The sequence below is a fragment of the Branchiostoma belcheri genome, unplaced genomic scaffold (assembly GCF_001625305.1).
Source record: "Branchiostoma belcheri isolate BF01 breed outbred unplaced genomic scaffold, Haploidv18h27 scaffold17, whole genome shotgun sequence".
Lineage (NCBI taxonomy): Eukaryota > Metazoa > Chordata > Leptocardii > Amphioxiformes > Branchiostomatidae > Branchiostoma > Branchiostoma belcheri.
This window is the reverse complement of record NW_017803157.1, coordinates 4,026,856-4,050,653: the sequence shown is the minus strand read 5'-3', so window position 1 is coordinate 4,050,653 and position 23,798 is coordinate 4,026,856. Positions and strand designations below refer to the sequence as shown.

The 23,798-nt window shown below is 42.3% G+C and overlaps 3 protein-coding genes across 3 annotated transcripts in view; 2 read left to right on the top strand and 1 right to left on the bottom strand.

Annotated features, from left to right (window-relative positions):
• Positions 1-504: 504 nt before the first annotated feature.
• Positions 505-14,790, top strand: LOC109466634. The gene is made up of 9 exons (XM_019764364.1): positions 505-691; positions 1,270-1,404; positions 2,552-2,657; positions 3,022-3,077; positions 3,553-3,668; positions 4,310-4,423; positions 12,756-12,964; positions 13,146-13,398; positions 13,612-14,790. The coding sequence occupies exons 1-9, from the start codon at positions 505-507 to the stop codon at positions 14,788-14,790; spliced, it is 2,355 nt and encodes a 784-aa protein (XP_019619923.1).
• On the bottom strand, positions 5,512-6,851 carry LOC109466858. The gene is made up of 2 exons (XM_019764718.1): positions 6,533-6,851; positions 5,512-6,016 (listed from the first exon to the last, which is right to left on the bottom strand). The coding sequence occupies exons 1-2, from the start codon at positions 6,842-6,844 to the stop codon at positions 5,861-5,863; spliced, it is 468 nt and encodes a 155-aa protein (XP_019620277.1). The 5' UTR covers positions 6,845-6,851; the 3' UTR covers positions 5,512-5,860.
• Positions 14,791-21,117: 6,327 nt separating the features above from the next.
• The window catches only part of LOC109466633, a 10,750-nt gene continuing 8,069 nt past the window's right edge, over positions 21,118-23,798 (top strand). Inside the window, exons 1-4 of the mRNA XM_019764363.1 lie at positions 21,118-21,183; positions 22,019-22,120; positions 22,370-22,478; positions 23,480-23,785. Coding sequence (XP_019619922.1) covers positions 21,118-21,183; positions 22,019-22,120; positions 22,370-22,478; positions 23,480-23,785 — 583 coding nt within the window. The remainder of the gene's footprint in view (positions 21,184-22,018; positions 22,121-22,369; positions 22,479-23,479; positions 23,786-23,798) is intronic.

The following is a 23,798-nucleotide window of genomic DNA, read 5'->3' as shown; positions in this document are numbered from 1 at the left end:
CTTGTGAAAAGGCGGTGTAAAGTGATTCAGTTTGCTTTTAGAACAAGTTTTTCCTACCAAAACATGATAACCTGCCGTATGACCAAATTATGACTTGACTTCTTTCAAACTGAGTTAAATAAACAAACAAACAAACAAACAAGGAAGTTGATAGAACCGTGAAAGCATCTGAACATGCCTTGTTTTATAATTTGCCTCCTTGAGTGTACATCATTTGTTTGTTTGTTTGTTTGAGCTTAAAATTATTCATTGATACTTTAGGATATTGGTTAGATATATAGTTTCTTGTCTTGAAGCAAAGATAAGTGGACACTTTGTTTAAAAAAAAAGAACTAACCATCTCTTTAAACTGTATTCAACATTTAAAGACTTTGATAAAGGTTACCCAATTTATACAAATGTAGTAATTAGACTGAAAGTAATTGCCCACAAAGTCAGATGTTACTTTAAACTTTAAGGTAATCATGAATCAAACAATAAACATTTTAACTATGACAGAAAACCATGGATTCAGAGGCTGCCGAGATGGATGACCTACGACCCCTGCTGCTGTTCTTCGACTGCGAGGCCGCGAGGGGAAATGTATTCCGTGATGACATCATCGAGATCGCGGTGAAGTGTCAGCCAGACCTGCATTCCACCGCGGAGTTTGACAGCCTCATTCACACCAGTCAGCGCATCTGTAGTTTTGGTTAGTGTACTTGTCTATCAGGCCTCACCAATTTGTACCTTGTTTTAGAAGGTACATGTAAGTGGATGAGTGAGTGAGTGAGTGAGTGAGCGAGTGAGTGAGTGAAGTGTCAGCCTGACCTGCATCCCACCACGGAGTTTGACAGCCTCATTCACACCAGTCAGCGCATCTGTAGTTTTGGTTAGTATACTACTAACGTTAGTGTTTAAAGTTAACACTTTTGATCCAACACAAAAGTTCTCACACCTAGAGCTAGTCACTCTGGTCTTCCTCAGTAGACTGATCCAGTGAGGCTTGTCACATGGCTTCTTTGAAGTGTGATGTCAAGACCAAGTGATTAAGTGGGTGGGTGGTTGGTTGGAGTGAGTGAGTGAGTGAGTGAGTGAGTGAGTGAGTGAGTGAGTGAGTGAGTGAGTGAGTGAGTGAGTGAGTGAGTATGAGTGAGTGAGTGAGTGACTGAGCGAGTGTCTGTGAGTGAGGAGTGAGTGAGTGAGTGAGTGAGGAGTGAGTGAGTGAGTGAGTGAGTGAGTAAACGAATGACGGTGAAACAAACAAGTAAAGTTTGAGTTTCTCTCCAGGACAGGAGAATGGTTTGACTGCGAGGGCGTTGAAGGGGCAGCCGAAGTTCCCGGAGGTTCTCGACCGGCTACTGGTCTGGTGTGACGGGGTCGTGGAACAGGTCAACCGACAAACCAACTACAAGCACTACCCAGGTATGTACAACGTGCCTTTCCTCATTTACATAACAGTGACTCCTATGTTTCAAAGCTGGATGAAAGTGACTCTATTCGACTCAATCTGGACAATTCTTTTGAAGAAGTGCAACTATTTGTTTCAATTCTCTCACATGTGAAAGGTGTTAAGGTGGCTGTCCCCATGGTAACTGTTGCTGAAGTAGATACCCTGTGGTGTTAGGTTACATTATGTAGCAAGTTGCAGGAGAGGACTTCCACAACCTGAACCTACATAACGTTAACCCACAGGATAGAGGCGTTTTATTTCTTACCACTTATTATTACTTAATGCTAATATGTTATTTCCCCCAGTTCTGGTGGCCCATGGAGGGGAGCTGTTTGACTTCCTGATGTTGTTCTCTCACTGTGAGCGGCACAGCATACCTGTGGACAGACTCCGGGAACACAACTTACATTTTGCGGACACATTCATACACCTAGATGAGGTACAGTACTAGTACAAGTACTGTTTTATCTAGTGATTCCCTAATGCTGTGCCATGCTAAAAAAATCAGTTTTGCATCTTGCAATTTATGATTTTGAGCCTAAATTATGTTACTTGCCAAATTGAAAGTTGTTTATGAATGCTATTATTTGTCTCCTTCAGGTGAAGAAATCAGGACATCAGCTACTGGAAGGCTGTCCTCTATCACTGGACTTCTTGCTTAATGAGTGGTTCCCTGGGGAATTCTCTGAAGGTCTGTATAAGTTTGCATTTGTTTACAGTTGATATTACTGCTTGAGTCCTCACACAATATTTTCTTAAAACTTCCTCTTCGTGAGAGAATGTGTACTGAACAGTGTGCAACTAATGCAGTGGAAAGCAAAATACATTACATCTGCGAATGTCCACAATTTGATGTGGAAAGAACAGATTATTCACGATTGTATCCAAAATCACTCCAAGCTTTTCTGGGGTAAAAAATATCTAGAGAAAACAGCATTCCTACTAAAGTCATCCAACTTAACTATCATAAAGAACTTGCTTTTCATTTGGTATTGCTTCCTAAGAATAAGAAGAATTCAACACATTTATTAAGTAATCTAGATTATACTCAGATCTTACTATAGGCCACCAAATGTAGTTTAAATTGATTGATTTCAGTGAATGTCCCATTTGTTTTAGGTCGGCATAGAGCGATGGTGGATGTACAGTTGCTGATTAAGATTTTCTATGAGACTCCTCTGCACCAGTTTCTGTCCACTCTGCCTATCTTCAGTACAGAGGAATGGTGAGTTGGCAGTATATATCCTGCATCCTATTATTTAATGTGTACAAAAATACGTACAAAAATATTTGTAGGCATAAAATATTTGTTTGCACCAGTGCACCCACAGAAAATAATTGTGTGCACAGCTCCAATTTTGGGTGCGCTAAGGTGCACATGTACCCAGTATTTCGAGCCCTGGTACTGGTATACGAGATTTGTCAAGTATCATTAGGTTGGGTGGGTTGTGTCACTATAACCCTATTTCTAAGTCATGTGGGAATGGATGTTATTTTTATATCAACTGTTGTTGTATCATTACGATGTTATGATATGATGTTGCACTGTTTTTTTCTCCCCTTTTGCCCCTCCCCCCCAACACCAACAGGAAAGTGTTTTATGAGACAAAGAAGGAAATTATGAGGGACAAGAGAGAGTTTGGAGGTTGGTATATTATTTTTGTGTCGCTCACAATTTTGTCACCATTTTGTATTTAAGAAGACCACTTTTTTTCAGTGGTCTCCTGGGTGTTTGTCTTAGACAAGTTTGACTGTATTGACCTTGTCCTGCGGGGCCCATATATATATATGGGTTGCACATACAGTACCATCTATATAGTGCCCTGTATATGTACAATTTTGTTTCTCGTGCAATGAAAGTAACTACTGAGTAAAAAGACTCTTTTTACACAACCAAGTCTTTTATTCAGCCGAAGTTTCAGGACTGCATCTGTAGCAGTGACACCTGTGCTGCTGTGCAATGTGAACCAGTCAGAATTGCCAGAAGGTGACAGATGGTCACCGAAACGTTGGCTGAATAAAAGACTTGATTGTGTAAAAAGAGTCTCTTTACTCAGTGTCTTACCAACCTTATGAAACTATTCGTAGATGTATTAACAAATTATTATACATCCCTACAGATAAACTGTGGTTCCTGCATGAAGTGCATCAGAAGTTTGTGATCAGGTCTCTGGTAAAGCACGGTTTAAACTACGAGGGACTGAAGGACTTCTATCAGCAGTGCCGCTCTGTTCAGGTGAGGGAAACGTAGATGCTCATTCACTCGCACTCCTATCAAAGTTTTGATTATTCTGCTGCGGATGTCCCTGACACAGGTAGGCAACAGTCGGCTAGTCATCACACCTCCATGCGGCCCTATCCAGACGCTCTGATGTCTTGATGCACTCCATCCAGGTCTTTTTAGGTCTTCTCTGATGTCTGTTGCTAGGCAGATGCTAGCCTGTGTCACATAATTGTTCACTCGATCTCAGGCTGATTGGGCATCCACTCTCAGACTGTGTTAAAGTCCTTGTCAGTTTTAGCTTAGCTGTTACTATCCTATGATCTGATTTGATGTTTATGTGCTTTGCAGTTTAGTGTGCTATTCCTCCATTTTTGGTTGATTAAAACATGGTCAATCTGGGCACGTTTCCCACTAGGATATGTAATTGTTGCCTTTTTTCTCAGTGTAGTTAATGTTAGGTCTAACATGTTGCATTCATTTTAAACTCTACGAAATGTTCGTCTGCATTTTTGGGGGAGATTTGAATGCAAAGGTTGGATAGCCTGATGTAAAAGGATCTAGGCTATCATAACGAAGGGACTAAAAATGGGAGACGTGTCTCCTTTACATCCACATTACAATGTTGTATAATGTTTTGTTTTGATTTCTTTCAGCATTTCAAGCAAGAAATGAGAGAGCTGATGGATACACACGTGAAGTCATTTTCCATCAAAAGGATAGCTGAGCACTTCTCAAGGGAAAACCTACCCCAACTCGGAACCATTCCGGTAAGAAACCTTTGAGAAAAATATTGTGCTCTCTGCGTGCAGGGATGGGATGCTCATGGAGCAAAAATTCCCAAACTTCTGGCGGAAAATGGTTACTGGAAGGGTCCTGGGCTGATTTTTAGGGTTACGTACCGCTCAGAAAATAAAGGACTCATCTTGGGGCTTATGTCTGCTGTTTTGAATGCCTAATTTATGAAATACTGACTCAAATGTGCTAATGTTAAGCAGTATGTGTCAATATCACAAACATCTTTTATTCATTCATTTTCATATTACAGTATCGGCCACCGACCAGCACCAACAAGTACCGTGTTCAGCCTGCATGCTACCACGAGACAGATGCTACAGGGACTCACTTCAGACTTGTACTTAGCCTGTAATGATAGCATGAACATACAATAAACATCTTTCATTTATTGTCATGTGTTGACATCACACTTCAAAGGAGCCACGAGACAAGCCTCACTGGATCAGTCTACTGAGGAAGACCAGAGTAACTGGTCGATTAAGCTCTAGGTGACAGAACTTTTGTGTTCGACCAAAAGTTTTAACTTTAAACATCTTTCATTTATTCGTTCTTAACCCTACAGTATCGGCCACCGACCAACACTAATAAGTACCAGCCTGCCTGCTACCACGAGACAGATGCTACAGGGACCCACTTCAGGCTGAGGTACGGGAGGAAGAGCAGCGTCAGATCTTCACTGCCGAGTCAACAAACTCAGGAAGGTTAGTTAAAGTTCTCCACACAACCATTGCCATCTTCATTTCTGTAGCACTTGGGCCACACAGTTGTGCAATCACTACAGCAGGGGGATAGTCCACAGGTAGTGGTGTGTGTTTAACTCACTTACTCTTCAGAGCAGAGAAAGCAGTATGTACCATGTCTTTGGTATGACTCGGTCGGGGATCAAACTCACGACCTATTGAACGCAAGACGAGCATTCTCCCCACTTGGCCATTGCACCGGTTGGTAGGATAAAGGTAAGGATAAACTTTGTAAGTTGCAAATGGAAGCCTTCTCCTGCAACTTAAGCTGTTATGATGTCTTATAAACTAGAGACACAGAAAATGTCCACTTAAGTACAAACAAGATTTAATGTCATTTTATAATATGACTATGTATAAAAAGTTAACAAAACTTTGGCAGAAGGATGTAAAATGTCAACAGAACAAGTATGGCAACATTATCAATGCAAACTTGAGACTACAACTACATACTATGTAATACAATTTACTCATGGGTATAACCTTAAACTTTTCAATACAAATGTGAAACATCTGTTATCATCAAGTTACAACTAGAGTAGCCCATAACTTTTCAGTGGCTTACAATGAATTTTGTGTGAACTGGAGTAAATGCAAACAATATACATTGGAAAACTCTCAGTTTTTGTCATTATCAGCAAACAGACATTGTCTCTTATCACATGGTGGTCATTTATGTTCACCAACAAGTTTGTTATCCTCTTCAAGCTTTGCTGTGGTTTCATTCTGTTGTTCTTGTTTGTCGTCGTCTTGTTTCGGCTGTGATCTTGGTCTACCTGGTGGCTTGATCTTCGTCGGCCTTCCACCTTTCGCTATGGATGCAACCTTCATAACAACAATCGGAACAGACTGGATTATGAATTTGACCACTTGATTTGATTTATTGAAATTGCAACAGTGCAATACACGTGGGACACAGGCAGCTGTTGCTGGTGTTGTGTCCCACACATAGAAACGAATACTGGACAGACAATAATTATCATTGTCATTATCATTATTTATTGTATCTTAACTTTATCGTTTCTATGTGACTTTATATATTTTACCTGTTCATGTATGTATGATGCACTGAAAAGTACAGTTGTAACTGAATGTGTCACCCTGGCTAAGTACATGTTTGGTTTGGTTTTCTTTTTAATGCCCACAATCATGATAATGATCATTCTGGCATACTCATTTTCACCGGAGTTAAGTGAGGAAAGTGCCTTTCCTAAGAGTACAAGATCGGTAACAAGGTGGGGTTCGAACTCAGGACCTCTTGGTTCTCAGCCGATATATGTATGACATGTATGTATGTATGAGTGCATGTATGACAGAAAATAAAAAAATAAATAAACAAACCTTTTCACAAGCGGCGCAGTGGCCCTCAAATGCGTCGTGGTCATACCAGGTCACTACTTTCGGCCGTGAAAAATGCGGCGGCCTGGCCAGTTTCGATCGACAACGGTGGCAGAAAGCTGGAGGGTGCCGGTGGCCCCTGTCCTTGGTGACATCCACCCCCCAAATCTCGTGGATTCTCCGGGCGTATTTGCGGCAGGGGTTGGGCTGGTACATCTTTTGTTTGTCCCTCTTTTTTAGCACCGCCTGGCCGCAAATTCGGCACAGTTTGGAGATGTTCTCAATGTGCTGGAGTAGAGCAGGATCTGCTGACATTTTGGGGTCACCCTAGAAGAAAGAAAAAAAAAACTTGTATTTCCCAAGAACTATTGTAGACTTTATCAAGCACAGTTGGGGCATCAGCACTAGAAAGCTTTAAACAACTCCTGCAATTAAATGTGCAAGGATTGAGTGTTACAAGTCGTTAGGTGTGATATAGCTAGCTGCCGCCGCGCCACGTGCCTGCGAAGCTGGTGTGTTACACTGAAGGTTGGTTATACCGGCTATACAGATACAGAGAATAAAGTTCCAAATATAACTCAAATACGTGTAGCTCTTAGTATCAGATGTGCTTGCAACTTCCCTGGAAATTTGTTTTGGCCATTTTCTAGTCTGGTTACCAAACCTAGCTCCCAAGTCTTTATCTTCTATGCTATGCAAATAGGTAAAGACTCAGCACCTAGAATAGGTCTGGTAACCAGACTACCAAATATTTGTAGGTCTTGGTATCAGCACAACTCCAACTGTGATATTTTGGCCCCAACTTAATCTTGACAATTCCTCACCATGCCCAGAACCAGAGTAGAATTCAAAAATATTGTTTTTTGCAGCTTTGCCCAGTGTCTGTTTCTGTGGCAGCTCTTTTTCTGTGCCTTCTTCTTGTTCCAAACAAGGTCAGTGACCAGGATCAGACGTTTACGTCTGTCACCATGGTAACAGTTGTTGCAAACACCATGTGATGTTGAGCTACAAATGTAGCAAAGTTGAGCTGGAAGGGCTATAGTCACCATATGTATATTTTTTATACGAATGAATAAACAGAGTAGTAGATTGTAAGCTAAGTAGACCACAAAAATGTATCTGTTTTTCGATTTGCTTTGCAATGTTACTTTTCTAGTACTTCAAGGTTAAATCAGGGTTAGGCTAGAGCAAGGAGATTGAAAATCAAAACTTCCTTGGGTAGAGTTAGGTATCCTCTTGACTTCAAAACATTTAGAAACCATGCCAGGTATGGTGTGTTGTCATGATTTGCTGATTTGCCCCCCCCTCACCGGTGCAATAGCTCAATTGGTAGAGTGCTCGCTTTGTAACCGGGAGGTCGTGAGTTCAAACCCCGGCCGGGTCATACCAAAGACTTTAAAAATGGTACACACTTCTTTCTCTGCTTAGCACTCAGCACATATGAGAAAAAGTGTGGGGAGGTCAAACACACATCACTACCAGCGGACCAGCCCCCTGCTGTAGTGCATTGCACAACTGTGTGTCGCCCAAGGGCTACAGAAATGGATATGGGCACCACCCTACGCTCTGCATAAGAAGCATGGGAGACCTTTCCTTTCCTTCCTTTTCCACCCCTCACCCTCACCCTCACCTACTTGAAGGTACGCAAAATGAAGAAGCAATGATGATTTTTGGCCTATGACTGGCTGACTCACTCACTTACTATCTGCCTGAACATTGAGTTTCTTTGAGTTTGTCCTGATCTCCCAAGGGTTAAACATTCTTGTAACTCCCCAGGTAAATGTTTTGGTCAAATCTACTGTTTTCTAGCAACTCAGTAGAGTCTGGTAGAGACTAGGAAATATTTGTTAGAAGACTATCAAGTAAAAATAATTGCAAAAGAGTCAAAACTTTCTTACCAGCAAAAGTAGCAGAGATAGAGAGAAAGTTTGGATGTCCTGCCAACTCTGTGTAGCACACACGTGTTGAACTCTTTTCAAAAATGGCTCTCCCTTGGTACTCCAGAGGTCATAGCTGGGTCAGTGGGAGGGGCTTAAGTTAGTTGGGTCAGAGGTCACATGTGCTCCAAGCAGATATAGGGATGCTGCTCACTCTAAGTGTTTTAACTTTTACAACTGTTTTTGCAACATTTGGTTTTCTTTTCTAGTACCTAGATTTTGTTTTTAAACGTTTGCTGCTTTAAAAGTACAATACCAGGAAAGAGAACCAATGTTGAAAAAATGGGAATAAAAACTGAAATTACTATGAAAGAAATAACTCTACTGTGCAAATGTTTGGAACAGATATATCACAAGAAACACAATTTTCATCATTTTGAGAGGCAAATCATGGGGTTGAGAGTGATTGTCAATGGACCTTTGGATGTTTTAACATTTTTTACCCAAGGTCTTTGTTGACTTAAATGATTGATATTTTTTTTACGTCATGCCCAAAGTTTTGGCAATTGATGGAAAAATGGGTGTTGGCCACTCAGAGCTCAGCTACTCACACTTTTGTGTTTTAGCTCCTATAAAAATAACCAACAATAACCATGGTTGCTTTATTCCAGAGAGCCCTCCAGAGGCAGAGGAGGCAGGCCCTGATAGCAGCAGTTATCCGGTGGGAACGTCAGTGTCCAGGGGGGTCCCCCCTACTTCAGGAGGGGGGTCTCTATCCCCTTCTGCTGGAGGGTCTGTGTCCAGGGGGTTCAGCCCTGCTGCAAGGGGTAGGGGGAGAGCTAGGCCTCTGGGGACAAGGTAACCATCAGTGTGGTTTATTTGTAAGTTTCTATCTTAATTTAAAAAGATATTTGTAGTTACATGTAGTAATTAGCCACTATCCCTTGTTAATCTGTTCAATTTTTGTATTGTGTACTGCGATGTACTTGTGTCAAATCAATTGACTATTATCATAACTACATGTATTATTATAATGATGATTATATAGTATTAGACAGAATTTTAACTCAATACAAAAAGGTGGTTACAATGCTGGGAGGTAGTTTATCTACCTTTACCATTTGTATTTTTGTTTCACCAGGGCTACCTAGGTTCAAAAATAGGTTGCCCCAAGTAAAATTTGGTTGCGCGGGGCAACTGGGCAACCAGGTACTTTGCGCGCTGGCAGGTAAACAGTTCGGTTGTGTAAAAGAAAACTCTTGTATCCTACAAGCAGGCCCTGTGATGCAGGCTGGATGTACAACCCCCTCCACAAGCAGGTTCCCTCAGACTTCGGTAACCATGACGACGGGTGGCTCTCGGACGGTGACTCTGCAGCCTACAGTCCCGATGACGTCACACCGGTTAATGTGCAGGTTTGTTTGAACCCTTGTTTAATACCTTTGCCTTTACCATTGTTTTCACCTTTGTTTTCTATATCTATGTCTGCATGTATTAAGCCGTTTAATTTCAGTGTAACACACCAGCTTTGCAGGCATACGGTGTGGCGGCAGCTGGCTACACTACACAGAACCAGTACTTTCCTTGGTACTGCAGCAAAACTTTCAGTATCGTACTAAGGCCATGATTTTTGGGTGGCAAATAATGCTTGGAACTCTTGTTTATTCATGGAATTTATTTTGCCAGTGTATTTTCATTCTCCTCTTATCCATGTAATTTGCACCTCATTTTCACAGTCACGGACTTTCCTACCAAATTTGGGTCAATGACCTGCATGTGGAAAGAAGGTGTAATATGATACTCCTCTTGTGGTTTCTTGTCCTGACCCTGACTAAACAGGGCACATGTGGGGAGTCACTCACAACCTGCCAAATAAGATTTATGTCTTCTTAACTGGCTGTCAGTCTTGCTGGGGGGAGGGGGAGCCCTTGTCAGCACTCATTTGTTCTGCCTTGTTAGCCTCCATAGCAGCTGCACGCCAAAATCTGGGGGGTTTGGGGGTCTTCAGGGTCTTTGGGATCTTATATGTGCTATTTTCTGATGCATATAGACAACATAGCCAGCCTGGTTGAATTACCCCCATTTTTAGAACTGGGCTAATCAGAAAACAGTCGAAGACCACCAAACCCCCAGTTCTATAAGCCTGCTATATGGAGGCTACCGCCTTGTTATATTAGCTCCTGAACTGTGCATATCTGGGGGTGCTACACTAGAGATCTCTCAAAAACCAAGGAGGTTAAATTTTGCTCAAACACATTGTTTTCTGAGTGGTGGATATATCAAGTAAACTGGCAGATAAATATTTATAATGGAAGTAAATCAGATTGGAGGTACAGAGTTGTAGTTTGGATTGTAATAGACAGTTTGCAGTGCCAATATCTATTGTGTACTGTTATGTAGTCATCACACTTTTAATGAAATCAAAACACACCAGTGACAACAGAATGAGTTGAACTTCATATTTACTTAAAGTATCATGATTTCCAACAGGGTTGAAGCAATGTAGCAGGACTAGCACAACAGTTTGGAATTACAATTCCAGAAAATGACTGCATGCCTACCATACACTGAGAGTGATTTAGCTTGATTGTTACAAGTATGATAACTGGTTTATTATTCACATAGACATACAGGTTAAAAGTCTGTGGTAGCCTAAATGGCTGAATTGCCGACTTCTTACAATTTAAAATGAATACAGCCTTACACTACAATGTACATATACATAATGAAATACAATTTCAACAGTACGACCTAATTTCAGTAGTAGGACCTGCTGTCATATTTTTACGTACCAGAAATGCCTGGACTGCTAGTAGGTATCACATGTAATCAGGTCACAAGGAACTAGATTCAATAGGCTTGATAAAAGATCAGTCTGACACAATATAAGTCATGGGGAGGGCAGCTGTCCCGATCGGGTTTGCTATCAATGGCTTTTCCTTATTTGGTCATAGCTTATCATTCAGTACGATGCAAGCAGCAGTGCATGCTGGTCTGGGATCTTTAGAGGTCTTTGTAGGGGATCGTCCAAGTCTGGATTTGGACATTTTTTTTATCGTGTGCCTGTGTGTTGCGTTTTTTTTAACGTAGCTTTACTTGCAGCTCTATTCCTTTAGAGCTGTGATCGCAGAAGGGTGGCAGGGGACAAGAAAAGTTGTCTTGATAAACTGTCTGACGCTCAATCAGTTGTCAATTAAACCCAATTAGAGCCATCAATGGTGTGAAAGGGGAACCAGCCTCATTTCACATGCAAATCCTATTCAAACATTGTTCGGACGCCACACTAACGGGGCATCCATGCCTCAGAAACGTGAGCTCGCTGCCCAGTTTTTCCCTTTAATTCTCCTGTATTTTAAAATTAGGGACTAGGAAACACACAGGACAAATCTAACAGTTATAACTCTACCAGAACACAGTAATACGATTGGAAATAATGAAGTGCTAGCGTTAAAACTGGGCAGAATTTTGGTCGCAATCTAGCCGCAGCACTACGCGGCTAAACGAAGAAGTGGGCGAAAAAGAGAATCTTTGTTTGTTATCGCTTCTCGGCCTTTTGGCTAAGATCAAGTGTAGTATCTGTTCTTATCAGTTTAATATCTGATACGCTCCGCATCGCGGAGCCATATATTAAATTGATTTTTGGAAGGAGGCTATGGACTAGGTGCTTGCACCATCCTAGCCACGGGTTGGCCCGGTATTGCAGTACCTCCGGGATCGGCCCACCCCTAAGGGGGTCTATCTATAATCTAAAAGCAGTCAACACCACACCACACTTAACCCTAACCCTAACCTTACCTTTCTCCTACAAGTTTTGTCCGTAGACACCACACCCCTCACTGGATCTATAGTTTGAGTTTCAGTTTAGGCCCCAGCAAGTAAATTTTATGGATGATATCGTTGGCAGACTATCTATAATCTAAAAGCAGTGAACACCAACACCAACACACCTTACCCTAACCCTAACCAGTCAAACCTGTGCTAGCAGTCACTTAAGCAGCAGTGAACACCCTAACCCTAACATTTCTCCTACTATAGTACAGTCAAACCTGTGAACACCACCACACCTACCATAGCCCTCACCCTAACCCTTCTCCTACAGTACAGTGAAACCTGTACTAGCAGTCACTAAAAGCAGTGAACACCAACACACGTAACCTTTCTCCTACTAGCGTGTCTTGTCTGTAGACACCACACCTCTCTCTTCTCAGTCACACCTTCACTGGATCTATAGTTTGAGTTTAGGCCCCAGGAAGTAAATTTTATGGATAATCTAGGGCGAAAAAAAAACAAGGTGGGCCAGGTAATATGATATAATATAATATAAAACTCATTTTTCTTCTACAAAACAGAAAACACAAGTGACAACCACGCTGGTCCCGAGGGAGGGAAGAAGCACCATCTTTGACAATGACGAGGGACATACAGAGCATCGAAACACCGGTATGTCTTTCAGCAAGATCAAGAAAGAGCTGGAGAAATCTACAGGCAGTGTAAGAGGCCGGGGTGCAAGACGTAAGCATGCCTTTGTCGACAGAAGCCAGGCTGAAGAAGGAAGGAGGTTTGAAGGAAGGTGTAAGATAGCCACCAGGGAAGAGTCATTCTTTGAAAGAAAAGACATTTGAGAAAGTTGACAAGAGGAGTGATAAAAGTGGAGCAGATTTTTGTCAGTCCCATCCAAAGAAATTCGAACGACGTAGGCATGCCTTTGAAGATAGAAGTCAGAATGAAGAAGGGAGGAGGTTTGAAGGAAGTTGTAAGGATAGTCACCAGGGAAGACGTCGTTCTTTCAAAGAAAAGACGTCAGAGAAAGTTGACAAGAAGAACAAAGCACATTCAAGACCTGGACAGAAGTATACTACTAGTACCTCACAGCATGAGACGAAGAGGTCACCCGAGGACAAAGGTGAGAGGTCAAGTACATGGCCGCCAGTGTTCACCTATGCTCAAGTCCTCACAGAGGGAAAGTCGCAAAGAGAAGGTGGTGGTAAAGGAGTGACTAAATCTGCACCTAAAGACAGTACAGGAAAAGAGTCTAAGACAAAATCAGTACACAAGGCACAGAGGGCTGATCGGCAGTACAGATCTGAACATGACACAAGGAATGGGACCGAGGAGCAAGCTGTTGGCTTAAATACTAGTGAAGACAACAGGAAAGAAGATTTCTGTACACCCCATCCAAATGAAGCCGAACATTCTGGGAACAAGAAATCTGCACCTAAAGACAGTACGGGAAAAGAGTCTAAGACAAAATCAGTACATAAAACACAGAAGCCTGTGCGGCAATACAAGTCTGAACATGACACAAGATATGGGACTGAAGAGCAAGCAGTTGGCTTTAAGACTAAAGACAACAGGAAAGAAGATTTCTGTACACCCCATCCAAATGAAGCCGAACATTCTGGGAACAGGAAATCTGCACCTAAAGACAGTACGGGAAAAGAGTCTAAGACGAAATCAGTACACAAAATACAGAAGGAGGTTGTTCAGCAATACAAGTCTGAACATGACATGAAGAATGGGACTGAAGAGCAAGCAGTTGGCTTTAAGACTAAAGACAACAGGAAAGAAGATATCTGTAAGTCCCATTTAAATGAAGTCGATCGGCAACATGCTGGGAACAGGAGAAGGCAGAACCATTGGCCAGACCTCTTCAAACAAAGGCCGAAAAGAGAGAACCAACGTCATCAAAATGAGAGAAAGGACCTGAGAGATTCGGAGGAGTCCAGGGCAAAAGGTTCCCCTAGCAGCCTTGAAGAAAAAGGGCAGAACCAGTGTCCTGACCACTTCAAACAGAGACCAAAAAGAGAGAACCAACATCATCAAAATGAGAGAAAGGAGTTGAGAGATTCAGAGGAGTCCATTGCAAAAGGTTCCCCTAGCAGCCTTGAAGTGAAGTGCAGGTGCGGGCTCCAAGAGAAACTACCAAGGAGCAACTTTCGTAAACAAAACACCAACCAGAGGCCAAGGAAGCAAAAAAACTTCGCAGAAAAAAAGTGCTTCTGTGGACTACCCCATGTAGAAGAAGATATCCCAAAATCCAACAAGTCTTCACAAGTTGCAAGTTCTGGGAAAATCTCGGAGGATTCAGCGAGAGGTCACTTGAGGTCACGACCCTCCTCAGCCAAATATGGAGTACTGAGCACCCAGGATGGAAGGAAGAAAAGAGACGGACCAAAAGACGAAAGGAAGACAGACAAACCCAAGAAGGATGCGCAAGAAGAAGGTCTAGATGTCAGCATTGAGGAGTTGCTACCATACAAGAATGACGCCTACAAGTACCTGTTCACCCCCGTTACCAACATGGACTCTTCCACTGCGGAAGAGTATGATAAACTGATAGTCATGTATAACCAGGAGTATTTCCAACAGAAAAAAGGAGACTGATACAGAAACAGCCACCTTTCAGAAGCACGTCGGCAGAACCCCGTATTTTCGCATTTTCGTTGGGTTTTTGGTCAACGTTGCATCAGAATTTTTCCCGTAGCAGAGGATATTCTTTCCGACACAACATTTGGAAACTACATGTACTGTCGAAATGCTAACCTTATATGAGCAAATACAACCTTATATGAGACGTTCTGCCGAAATGCTATGTACAATACATTACGGGTTTCGCGCAGGTGCAGTACGTTCTGCAGACGTGCTCCTTTCAGATGTTGTCACAAAAAAAACTTGAAATGATATGTATACCTGTAGAAGGGTTTGAAAAATTGGCAAGCATTTGTTGTGGAGTGTTGTTGCCGCAGACACTTAGCCTCTACCAGGCTTCGGGAGGCGGCTGGAAAGAGTAGAAATCGGCCAAATAGAGAGATAACATGCCGCGGGAGTTTGGTCGGTTTGCCGTTCCCACTCTGCACACTGAGAGCGGCAAACTGTTCTCTCCTGCAGACCAACTCCCGCGGCATGTTATCTCTCTATTTGGCCGATTTCTACTCTTTCCAGCCGCCTCCCGAAGCCTGGTAGAGGATAGCAAACACTGGACTGAGAATGGTAAATAGAGATGACTGGTACACTGATTTTCTTTTTAGTTTCCCCACATTATAGAACATAACTATAAACATAAAGAAGGGCTCGAAATACTTCTCTTAGCCCAAAGCTTAGTACATGTAGGTTGCCCTCAACATTGGTCGTTTATTTTCCGACACAGGTTGTAAGTCAGGCCAAGTGTCAGCCCAAATCTTCATGTAAGTTGCCTATCAATATTTCAGGTTGCCATCAACATCGGTTGTTTATTTTAGGAAACATGCTGTAAGACAGACCTTAAGTCAATTAGTAGCTCACATGCTGACCTTACAGGACACACTATATTTCAGAAGCCAAAAGTTGGGTTGCCCTACGCTTTTACAAAGTCACTTTATTTGTATTACCTCACCTCACCTCACCAGTTCCAAGAAAAAGAAAAAAAAAATTTCTAGCATGCCGGGCAGCCTGGCTTCTCAAATAAGTCTCGTATAGGAGCATAACTTGCATGGCGAGAATGCAAGAGCAGGTACTTCAAACCCTTTGAAGTTTTTCAAAGAGAGCTTGAGGCCCCACACAAAGTTAGGTTGGAGCCCATATACATCAGTTGTTTAGTACACACTCTTTTACCTTAGATTACAATTTGATTGAGTCCAAAACACAAAAGTCAGACAGGAAATAATTACTAAACCTACCAAAAGCTGGCAAACTTTATAACTACATGGTAATGTTTTGTACGTAAGGCCTAAGAAAAAAAAATGTTGTGCTTCCTGTTTCCGGACCGACCCTAGGAAATACTGCCGACCCTAGCCTTTTTTTGGGCTGATGGACCTTTTCTAGCTCCATGGTCTGAAACCTGAGTGCTGATTTAAAAACGTTGTACAATCGGTTTTCCAACATTAACATAGAAAATATAAGTGTCCTTGTGCAAGTTTTACTTGAATTGTTAAACTGTACTGTATAAGTTGGATCACTGGAATTCGCCAAAGTAAAAAAAAAAAGATAATTCCTACCTACCGACTTTTTCAGGACTGAAACAGGAAACACAACTTTTTTTTTCCAAGGTCTAAAAGTGCTGAATTTGTACTGAAAAAAAGTGCAAAATCTCAGGGAAGTAATATGACAGAAATGTAGAAAATTATTACATTGTGTAACTAAGGCCACACCAATTTAATTTGTTGGTTCTCGGATTTTTTCAGAAAAAATATGAAGCGACAGGGCGAAAAAAAATAAAAATAAAAACAGGTCTAGGCATCCTATTATAGGCTTAAATGCTACAGAATGAGCCATGAAGTCAACACAAAAGGCCGGGTTAAAATTTAAACATTGAATTTTGAACTTTTAATCAAACCACTGCAATGATAGATGGGAAAACTGTAACAACTAGGAAGAAAAGGACTTTCCTCAACTGTTGGGGGCAAAACATGAGCATTTTTCAGTTGATTCAGGACCAGAATCAAATTTTTTTGCAAATCAGAAAAAACGAAGAGGCGAATCCGAGAACCAACAAATTAAATTGGTGTGGCCTAAGTTACTAACTGTGAGTTAATGGTTCTCAGTATGTATTAGATGATATGTAATCAAGTAGGCTAATCATGAGTTTCTAGTAACAAATACTAACAACAAATTCTAATTTTCTAATAAAAGTATTATACAGTATTATAATCACCACTTAGGCCACACCAATTTAATTTCTTGGTTAACCGATTCGCCCGCTTCATTTTTCTGATTTGCAAATAAAAATAAAAAGTCAGAATCAACTGCAAAATGCTCATATTTTGCCCTGAACAGTTGAAAACAGTCCTTTTCATCCTAGTTGTTACAGTTATTCCATCTTTCAATGCAATGGTATCATTAAAAGTTCAAAATTCATTGTTTAAATTTTGAGTCAGCCCTGGTGTGTTGACTTCATGGCTCCTATCATACCATCTTGGGCCATAATAGGATGCCTAGGCCTGTTTTTATTTCGCCCGCCCTCTTAATTCTTTTTCTAGAAAAATCCGTTAACCAAGAAATTAAATTGGTGTGGCCTTATAATAGAAGCACTAAGGTTAGATATTTGTTATTCTGTTTCTTCACAGTTTCTCATATGTTAACATAACAGTTTGAAGATGACCATATGTCAAATATGTAAAAGATCAGCAATAAAACTATGATAAATAAAAGCATATTTGGCAGAATGGCTCTTTAATTTGTCCAAATACATAATCTACTAGGCTTCAGAAGCAGCTGAAAAGAGTAGAAATTGGCCAAATAGACAGAAAACATGGCAGGGGACTGCACAGGGGGAGATTGTGTTACAAAAAAAATTAAAATTAATTAACATCAGAATGAAGGTAAAACTTATATGAACTCTCACTGTACATTATAGCTTTTGCTGCAGCACCATAGAAAGCTGCTAGGAGGCCTGAAATTGAATTTTATTTTGTTGTTTTGTGAACACGTACCAACACCCCCACGTCCCTCAAAAAAGATTGCTAAATATTGGTAGGTAAAATATTGGTACTACTAGGTAAAGTGATGAAATACTGGTAACCCTCTTATGTCCCTCAAAAAAAGATTGGAACAAAATATTGGCAGGTAAAGTGATGAAATAACCCTCTTATATCACGCTACCAGTTTCTTTACTCCAGCCTACATTGTGCAATACAACACAGAGTTGGTCCGGAGCCGTTTCATATGCATGTGCCCATAGCACACTGCAAATGAGAAAATTCCCAAGTATTTTGAGCGGGAGTTACACGTTGTAAAATACCAAATCTCCAGACAATCAAAGTGTTTTCGAGCAAAGCTCAGAGCGATGATCAGAACCAGTTTTGGTGCGGCACGCGATGGCCGCTAGTCCGTCGGACGGTTCAGCTAAAACCGTCAGGGCGGCTTTCCCGCGAAAATCCACGCGTCCGGCAGGGATACAGGACCGACCTCTGCCTCCACTCCCTCTCGACGACGTCGCAGAAATGCAGGACGAAGGCCGCAGCAGCCACGGCGAGGGGAGGGGAGAAACTGGCTCCTCGTCTCCTCCAAATCTCGCCGAGCAGGCTCCGGAGGTGCCGCCTCACCGCGTCGAACAGCCTCCGAGTCCGCCGCCCCGCCGCTTCGGATCCGGACGGTCTCTGGGGCGACCGCCTCAGCTCTCCGGTAGAAGGGCAGATGGGTATGACAACCTGCCACGGAGGCAAGACCACAAACACGTGCATAGGAATCAGGTGTACTCGGCAGGTTAGTTCTAATCTTACTAAGTAGCATGGTGATATTGAATGATTTCATTGTATACCATTTTTAGTTTCAGCCTTTTTAGCTTTCGTCCGCTCCCCACCATTTGCTACCAGTAGTGGCTAAAACTCAGGCTACCATTTTTCTGATTTATTCTACAAAATTAAATGCAGGTGCCACACACGAGTACACGCCTCTGAACCGGAACACTCGCAGCACCCCACCCGGCCCCTCTACCCCGAGGCCAGGAGGAACAACTGATGAGGACCCTCAGCACTCCGGACAGAGCCATGGAAAAAGGGCAGATGGATACGACAATCTGCCACAAACGCAAGACCACAAACATGTGCATATGAATCCGGTGTACACGGCAGGTTAGTAACAATGTTACCATGGTATAAGAATGATTAAATTGTAGTTGTAGTGTATGTATGTCTTGTTGTATGTATGTCTTGTTGCAATAGAGTCTAGAAAGGGAAACATGTAGAAGACCTAATGTCATAGTCCAGTTAGGCCACACCAATTTAATTTGTTGTTTTTCGGATTCGCCCTGTCCATTTTTTTCTGTTTCAAAAAAAAGATTTTAGGTTCTAAATCAACTGCAAAATGCTCACTGAAAGACATATTTTGGGCTCAACGGTTGAAGAAAGTCCTTTTCTTCCTAGTTTTTCAAGTTTTTAGAGTTTAGAAGGGGAAACATGTAAAAGAATGTTTCGATCTTAAAGACCACATGTTAGAGAATAGTTAAACCTTTATTGTTACCGCATACATATACTCTGTACCTACATGTAAGATGACGTTATTCACACATGTATTAGCTTCTGTACAGTATTATAATCTTTGTTTAATTCTCATTAATTCTAAACAGCAAATCATACTGATAGCAAAGGTGCCCTAGCACAGAAGGCTATATATTAAATACTGTACATGTATACCATTTTTCTATTGATTATACAAATGACCTGCACTTTTCATTGTATTAAATTTGACCACATTTTGTGCCTGCACTTAGATTGTTTGTATATATTTGTTATTTATTTGTTATTTTGTAGTATTAAATATTTTTTGTTATTTTATGTTCAATGGCAGCGATTATTCAATGTTAATTAACTTGAGTGCATCACCATTGCTGTCTTGTGTTTCTTATTTTGTTACGCCTTGATAAAAAAATGAAGCCGCCACACAAGAGTATACCATTTTTCTAGCCTGAGTGTCAGCCTTTCTGGCTTTCATCCGCTCCGCAAGATTCCCTACCGGTAGTGGCTGACACTCAGGCTACCATTTTTCTTCTTTCTTCTACACATGCAGGTGCTGCACACGAGTACGCGCATTCGATCCCGGATGCTCGCAGCGCCCCGCCTGGCCCCTCTAACCCGAGGCCAGGAGGAACAACAACCACCACCGACGGGGGCCCACCAGACCCAACCGCTGCACACGTGTACGATGGGGAACGTGCCCCCCCTCCCCTGATGCCACGAGGACCAACCAACACCGACAGGGGCCCTCCCCCCCCTCCCCCGACGCCAGGAGGAACAACAACCACAGACGGGGACCCCCCAGACCCGACCGCCGCACACATGTACGAGAACGGGGACGAGTTCAGGCAGGGGCTCGGGCCGCCGCTGAGCCGCGACGTTCTCGGCGCCCCGCCTGTTCCCTCTTCCCCGAGACCAGCGAGAGGAGACGATGGGCCAGCCGACGGTCAGGCGGACAGCCCGGACCAGCCTCCAGGTAGGGGAGTGGAATCCCAGTTTTCAGAAAACTGTTTTATTAGTTTGGTGAAGCATAGGATATATAGGAGTTTTCTTTTACACAACCACTATTGTCTCTTACCATGCTAACATTTTGGTATCTATCAGACACCTTGCTCAGAGCTTCTGACTGGAGTTCTGCTTCTCGCAGATATATGTAGCCGATATAGGTGGCGCTTTGTTGTGGCCCTTTTATCCTATTCTCTACCAACCTGATGAATTTTTGGGTGTAGAATCCCAGTAGTCCTCAAAATTTAGATAGAACAGAAAAATTTTTATACATTATGGAATATAGAGAAACCGTGTATTACCAGCTTCACAAGTTCATACATCTTCAACTGTCTTAATATAATAACCGTGTTTGATTTTACACCCTAAATCTATTCTTTATATTGTGTACTTAGTATCAAACAACTCTCTCAACACGGTAATGCAGTTTACAAAACAGGCTTAGAAATAATGCATTACAACTGTAATTCCTGTTTTTTTTTACTGTACTGTAACTGTTTTTCACTGTCATTTCTGTACCGTGAACAAATAATTTCTGGACTTTCTTTTTTCTGCACCTGTCACCACTGTGTATATATACTAGTAGTTCCAGTTCTAGTGAATGTGTCCTTTTTTCTCCATGAACTTTTGCTACCGTAAACATAAACTGTGAATTACAGTATTTTTCTCCTTCTCATAGATAACCCAGAAGAAGGACGATCCATCTGGGAACGACTGCGCGATCGTTGCCCAGGCCGAAATCGGCTTCATCATCGTCATCATCATCACGTCTGTCATCATGGTAACACTGATGGTACACGTGATTCTGATGCACACCGGCTCCCCAACATCCCACCTTGACTCGGTAAGTTTGCTCGCTTGTTTGAACATCTTACAAAAGATACCTTTCTTGCATGCTTACTCTAGCCTAGGTACCATCCTGGTTAGTTTACGTCTGCTCCCACAGTCGCTACCGACCAACCAGTCTGGGACCAGGACTGTGGGAGCGGACATAAACTAACCAGGATGGTACCCAGGCTATGCTTACTCACTCAGGACACAAATTTTGAGTTGTGAAACTTATTTCGTTTGGGTAATTTATTGCTTTTATTATGTAATGTTATGTGAAAATAAGTCAAATAAAAAATCAATAGTACATTGCATATTTAGTCCGAAAGAGATAGGCTTGTGAAAATAAAATCCTTCAAATAATACACTAATTGTGATACACTGATGAATTCAGTGTTAAATGTTTTAAAAGCGGCGCACTCGGTGCATGCGAAATGCGTTCGAATAATGAAACATTTGTAAGCTGTACCTATGGAACATTTGTAAGCTGTACCACAAAAACAAACAAACTGCAGGCTGTACCGCTAGTTATCACACACCCTTATCGAACGTAATCGCGGGCCAGGTATAACATAAATGACCATATGATATTGTAACTCATATATTGTTTGTAATAGTAGTTTGTAGTTACTGTAATTGTTTATTTATTTGTTTATTTATTACAATTTACCACATACACATGTACATGGAAGGCATGGTGGAACAGGTGGACCTAAGCACACCTTTTCAAGGCCACCATGCCAACAATTGTAAGATAGTTTAGTTTTGTAGTAGTGTTTTCCTACTGCCACACGTTGTACCATGTACAACTGTCCAGCAATAAAGTTCATTCATTCATTATCTGTTTGTAGCCTGTGCCCACCAATGGAGGAACGGACACCACTGACGCTACTGGACATGCCTGGCAGAGCTCTGCTGAACCGAGGACTGTGACCTTGGCTGACATCATCAAGGTCAGAAGCTGTCCGATTAGGCGACACCAATTTGATTTGTTGGTTCTTGGATTTTTTTCAGAAAAAGTATGAATATTGTAAATTATGTCATGTGTGATGGAATGTTTCTTTTTAAAGTCTTTAATCCTTTGAGATATTTGATATTGAATTGTAAAGTACAGATAGATATTTTGAGTCTCCCAGTGCTAATAAAGTTTCTTATGTTAGTCTTATGTCTGTGTCTGAATTTTGTAAATAACCGTCACACAGGTTGATCCGGCCCGCGGGCATGGCCCTCCTGACCCAGTCCCTGGGAAAGTGGAGACTGACGGACCTACCCGAGCCACCATGGCCAGACCGCTTTCCGTGGACACTAAAGGTTTGTCATTACTTACTGATTGCTGATAGCTGCTATAACCACCCTTCAGCATAACTCACCAGCTTTTGTATCTGTATAGCCGGTACAACCACCCTTCTGCGTAACTCACCAGCTTTTGTATCTGTATAGCCGGTACAACCGCCCTTCAGAGTAACTCACCAGCTTTTGTATCTGTATACTAGCCGGTATAACTGCTCTTCGGCGTAACACACCAGCTTTTGTATCTGTGTAGCCAGTATATTAAACTGCCCTTAAGCGTAACACACCAGCTTCTGTATCTGTATAGCTGGCATAACCGCCTTTCGGTGTAACACACTAGCTTCTGTATCTGTATAGCCGGTATAACTGCCCTTCAGCGTAACACACCAGCTTCTGGATCTGTATAGCCAGTATAACTGCCCTTCGGCGTAACACACCAGCTTCTGTATCTGTATAGCCGGTATAACTGCCCTTCGGCGTAACACTCCAGCTTCTGTATCTGTATATTATAGCCGGTATAACTGCCCTTCGGCGTAACACACCAGCTTCTGTATCTGTATAGCCGGTATAACCGCCCTTCGGCGTAACACACCAGCTTCTGTATCTGTATAGCCGGTATATAACTGCCCTTCAGCCTAACACACCAGCTTCTGTATCTGTATATTATAGCCGGTATAACTGCCCTTCGGCGTAACACACCAGCTTCTGTATCTGTATATCATAGCTGGTATAACTGCCCTTCGGCGTAACACACCAGCTTCTGTATCTGTATAGCTGGTATAATTGCCTTTCAGCCTAACACAGCAGCTTCTGTATCTGTATAGCCAGTATAACTGCCCTTCAGCGTAACACACCAGCTTCTGTATCTGTATAGCCAGTATAACTGCCCTTTAGTGTAACACACCAGCTTCTGTACGTGTATACGTACTTTCTACTCCTTCCAGCCACTTCTAGAAGCGTGGTAGCGGCTAAGTAAGGAACTGGCATTTTCTGACAAAGCTCCTTCTTTTGTATCGCTGTAGAAGTGCCTGTGGGAAGCAGCAGCGCACGGGTCATCACCTTTGGTGACGCGTCGGGGCCTGGAAACCTGCGCGGCGCACGCGCGGTTGCAGTTTCCAACGACAGCAAGATCTGGGTGGCCGACCAGACCAAAGCGCGCGTCCAGGTGTACAGCATGGAAGGTGCCTTCCTGCGCCACTTTCCCCAAGCTGCACCGTACCCAGGAAAGAGGCTGTTTGACGTGTCCTTCGACAGAGATGGACAGATCTGGGTCCTGATGAATGGATACCCTACCAGCGCTGACACGATGGTGAAGATCGACAGGGAGGGCGAGTCTCAAAG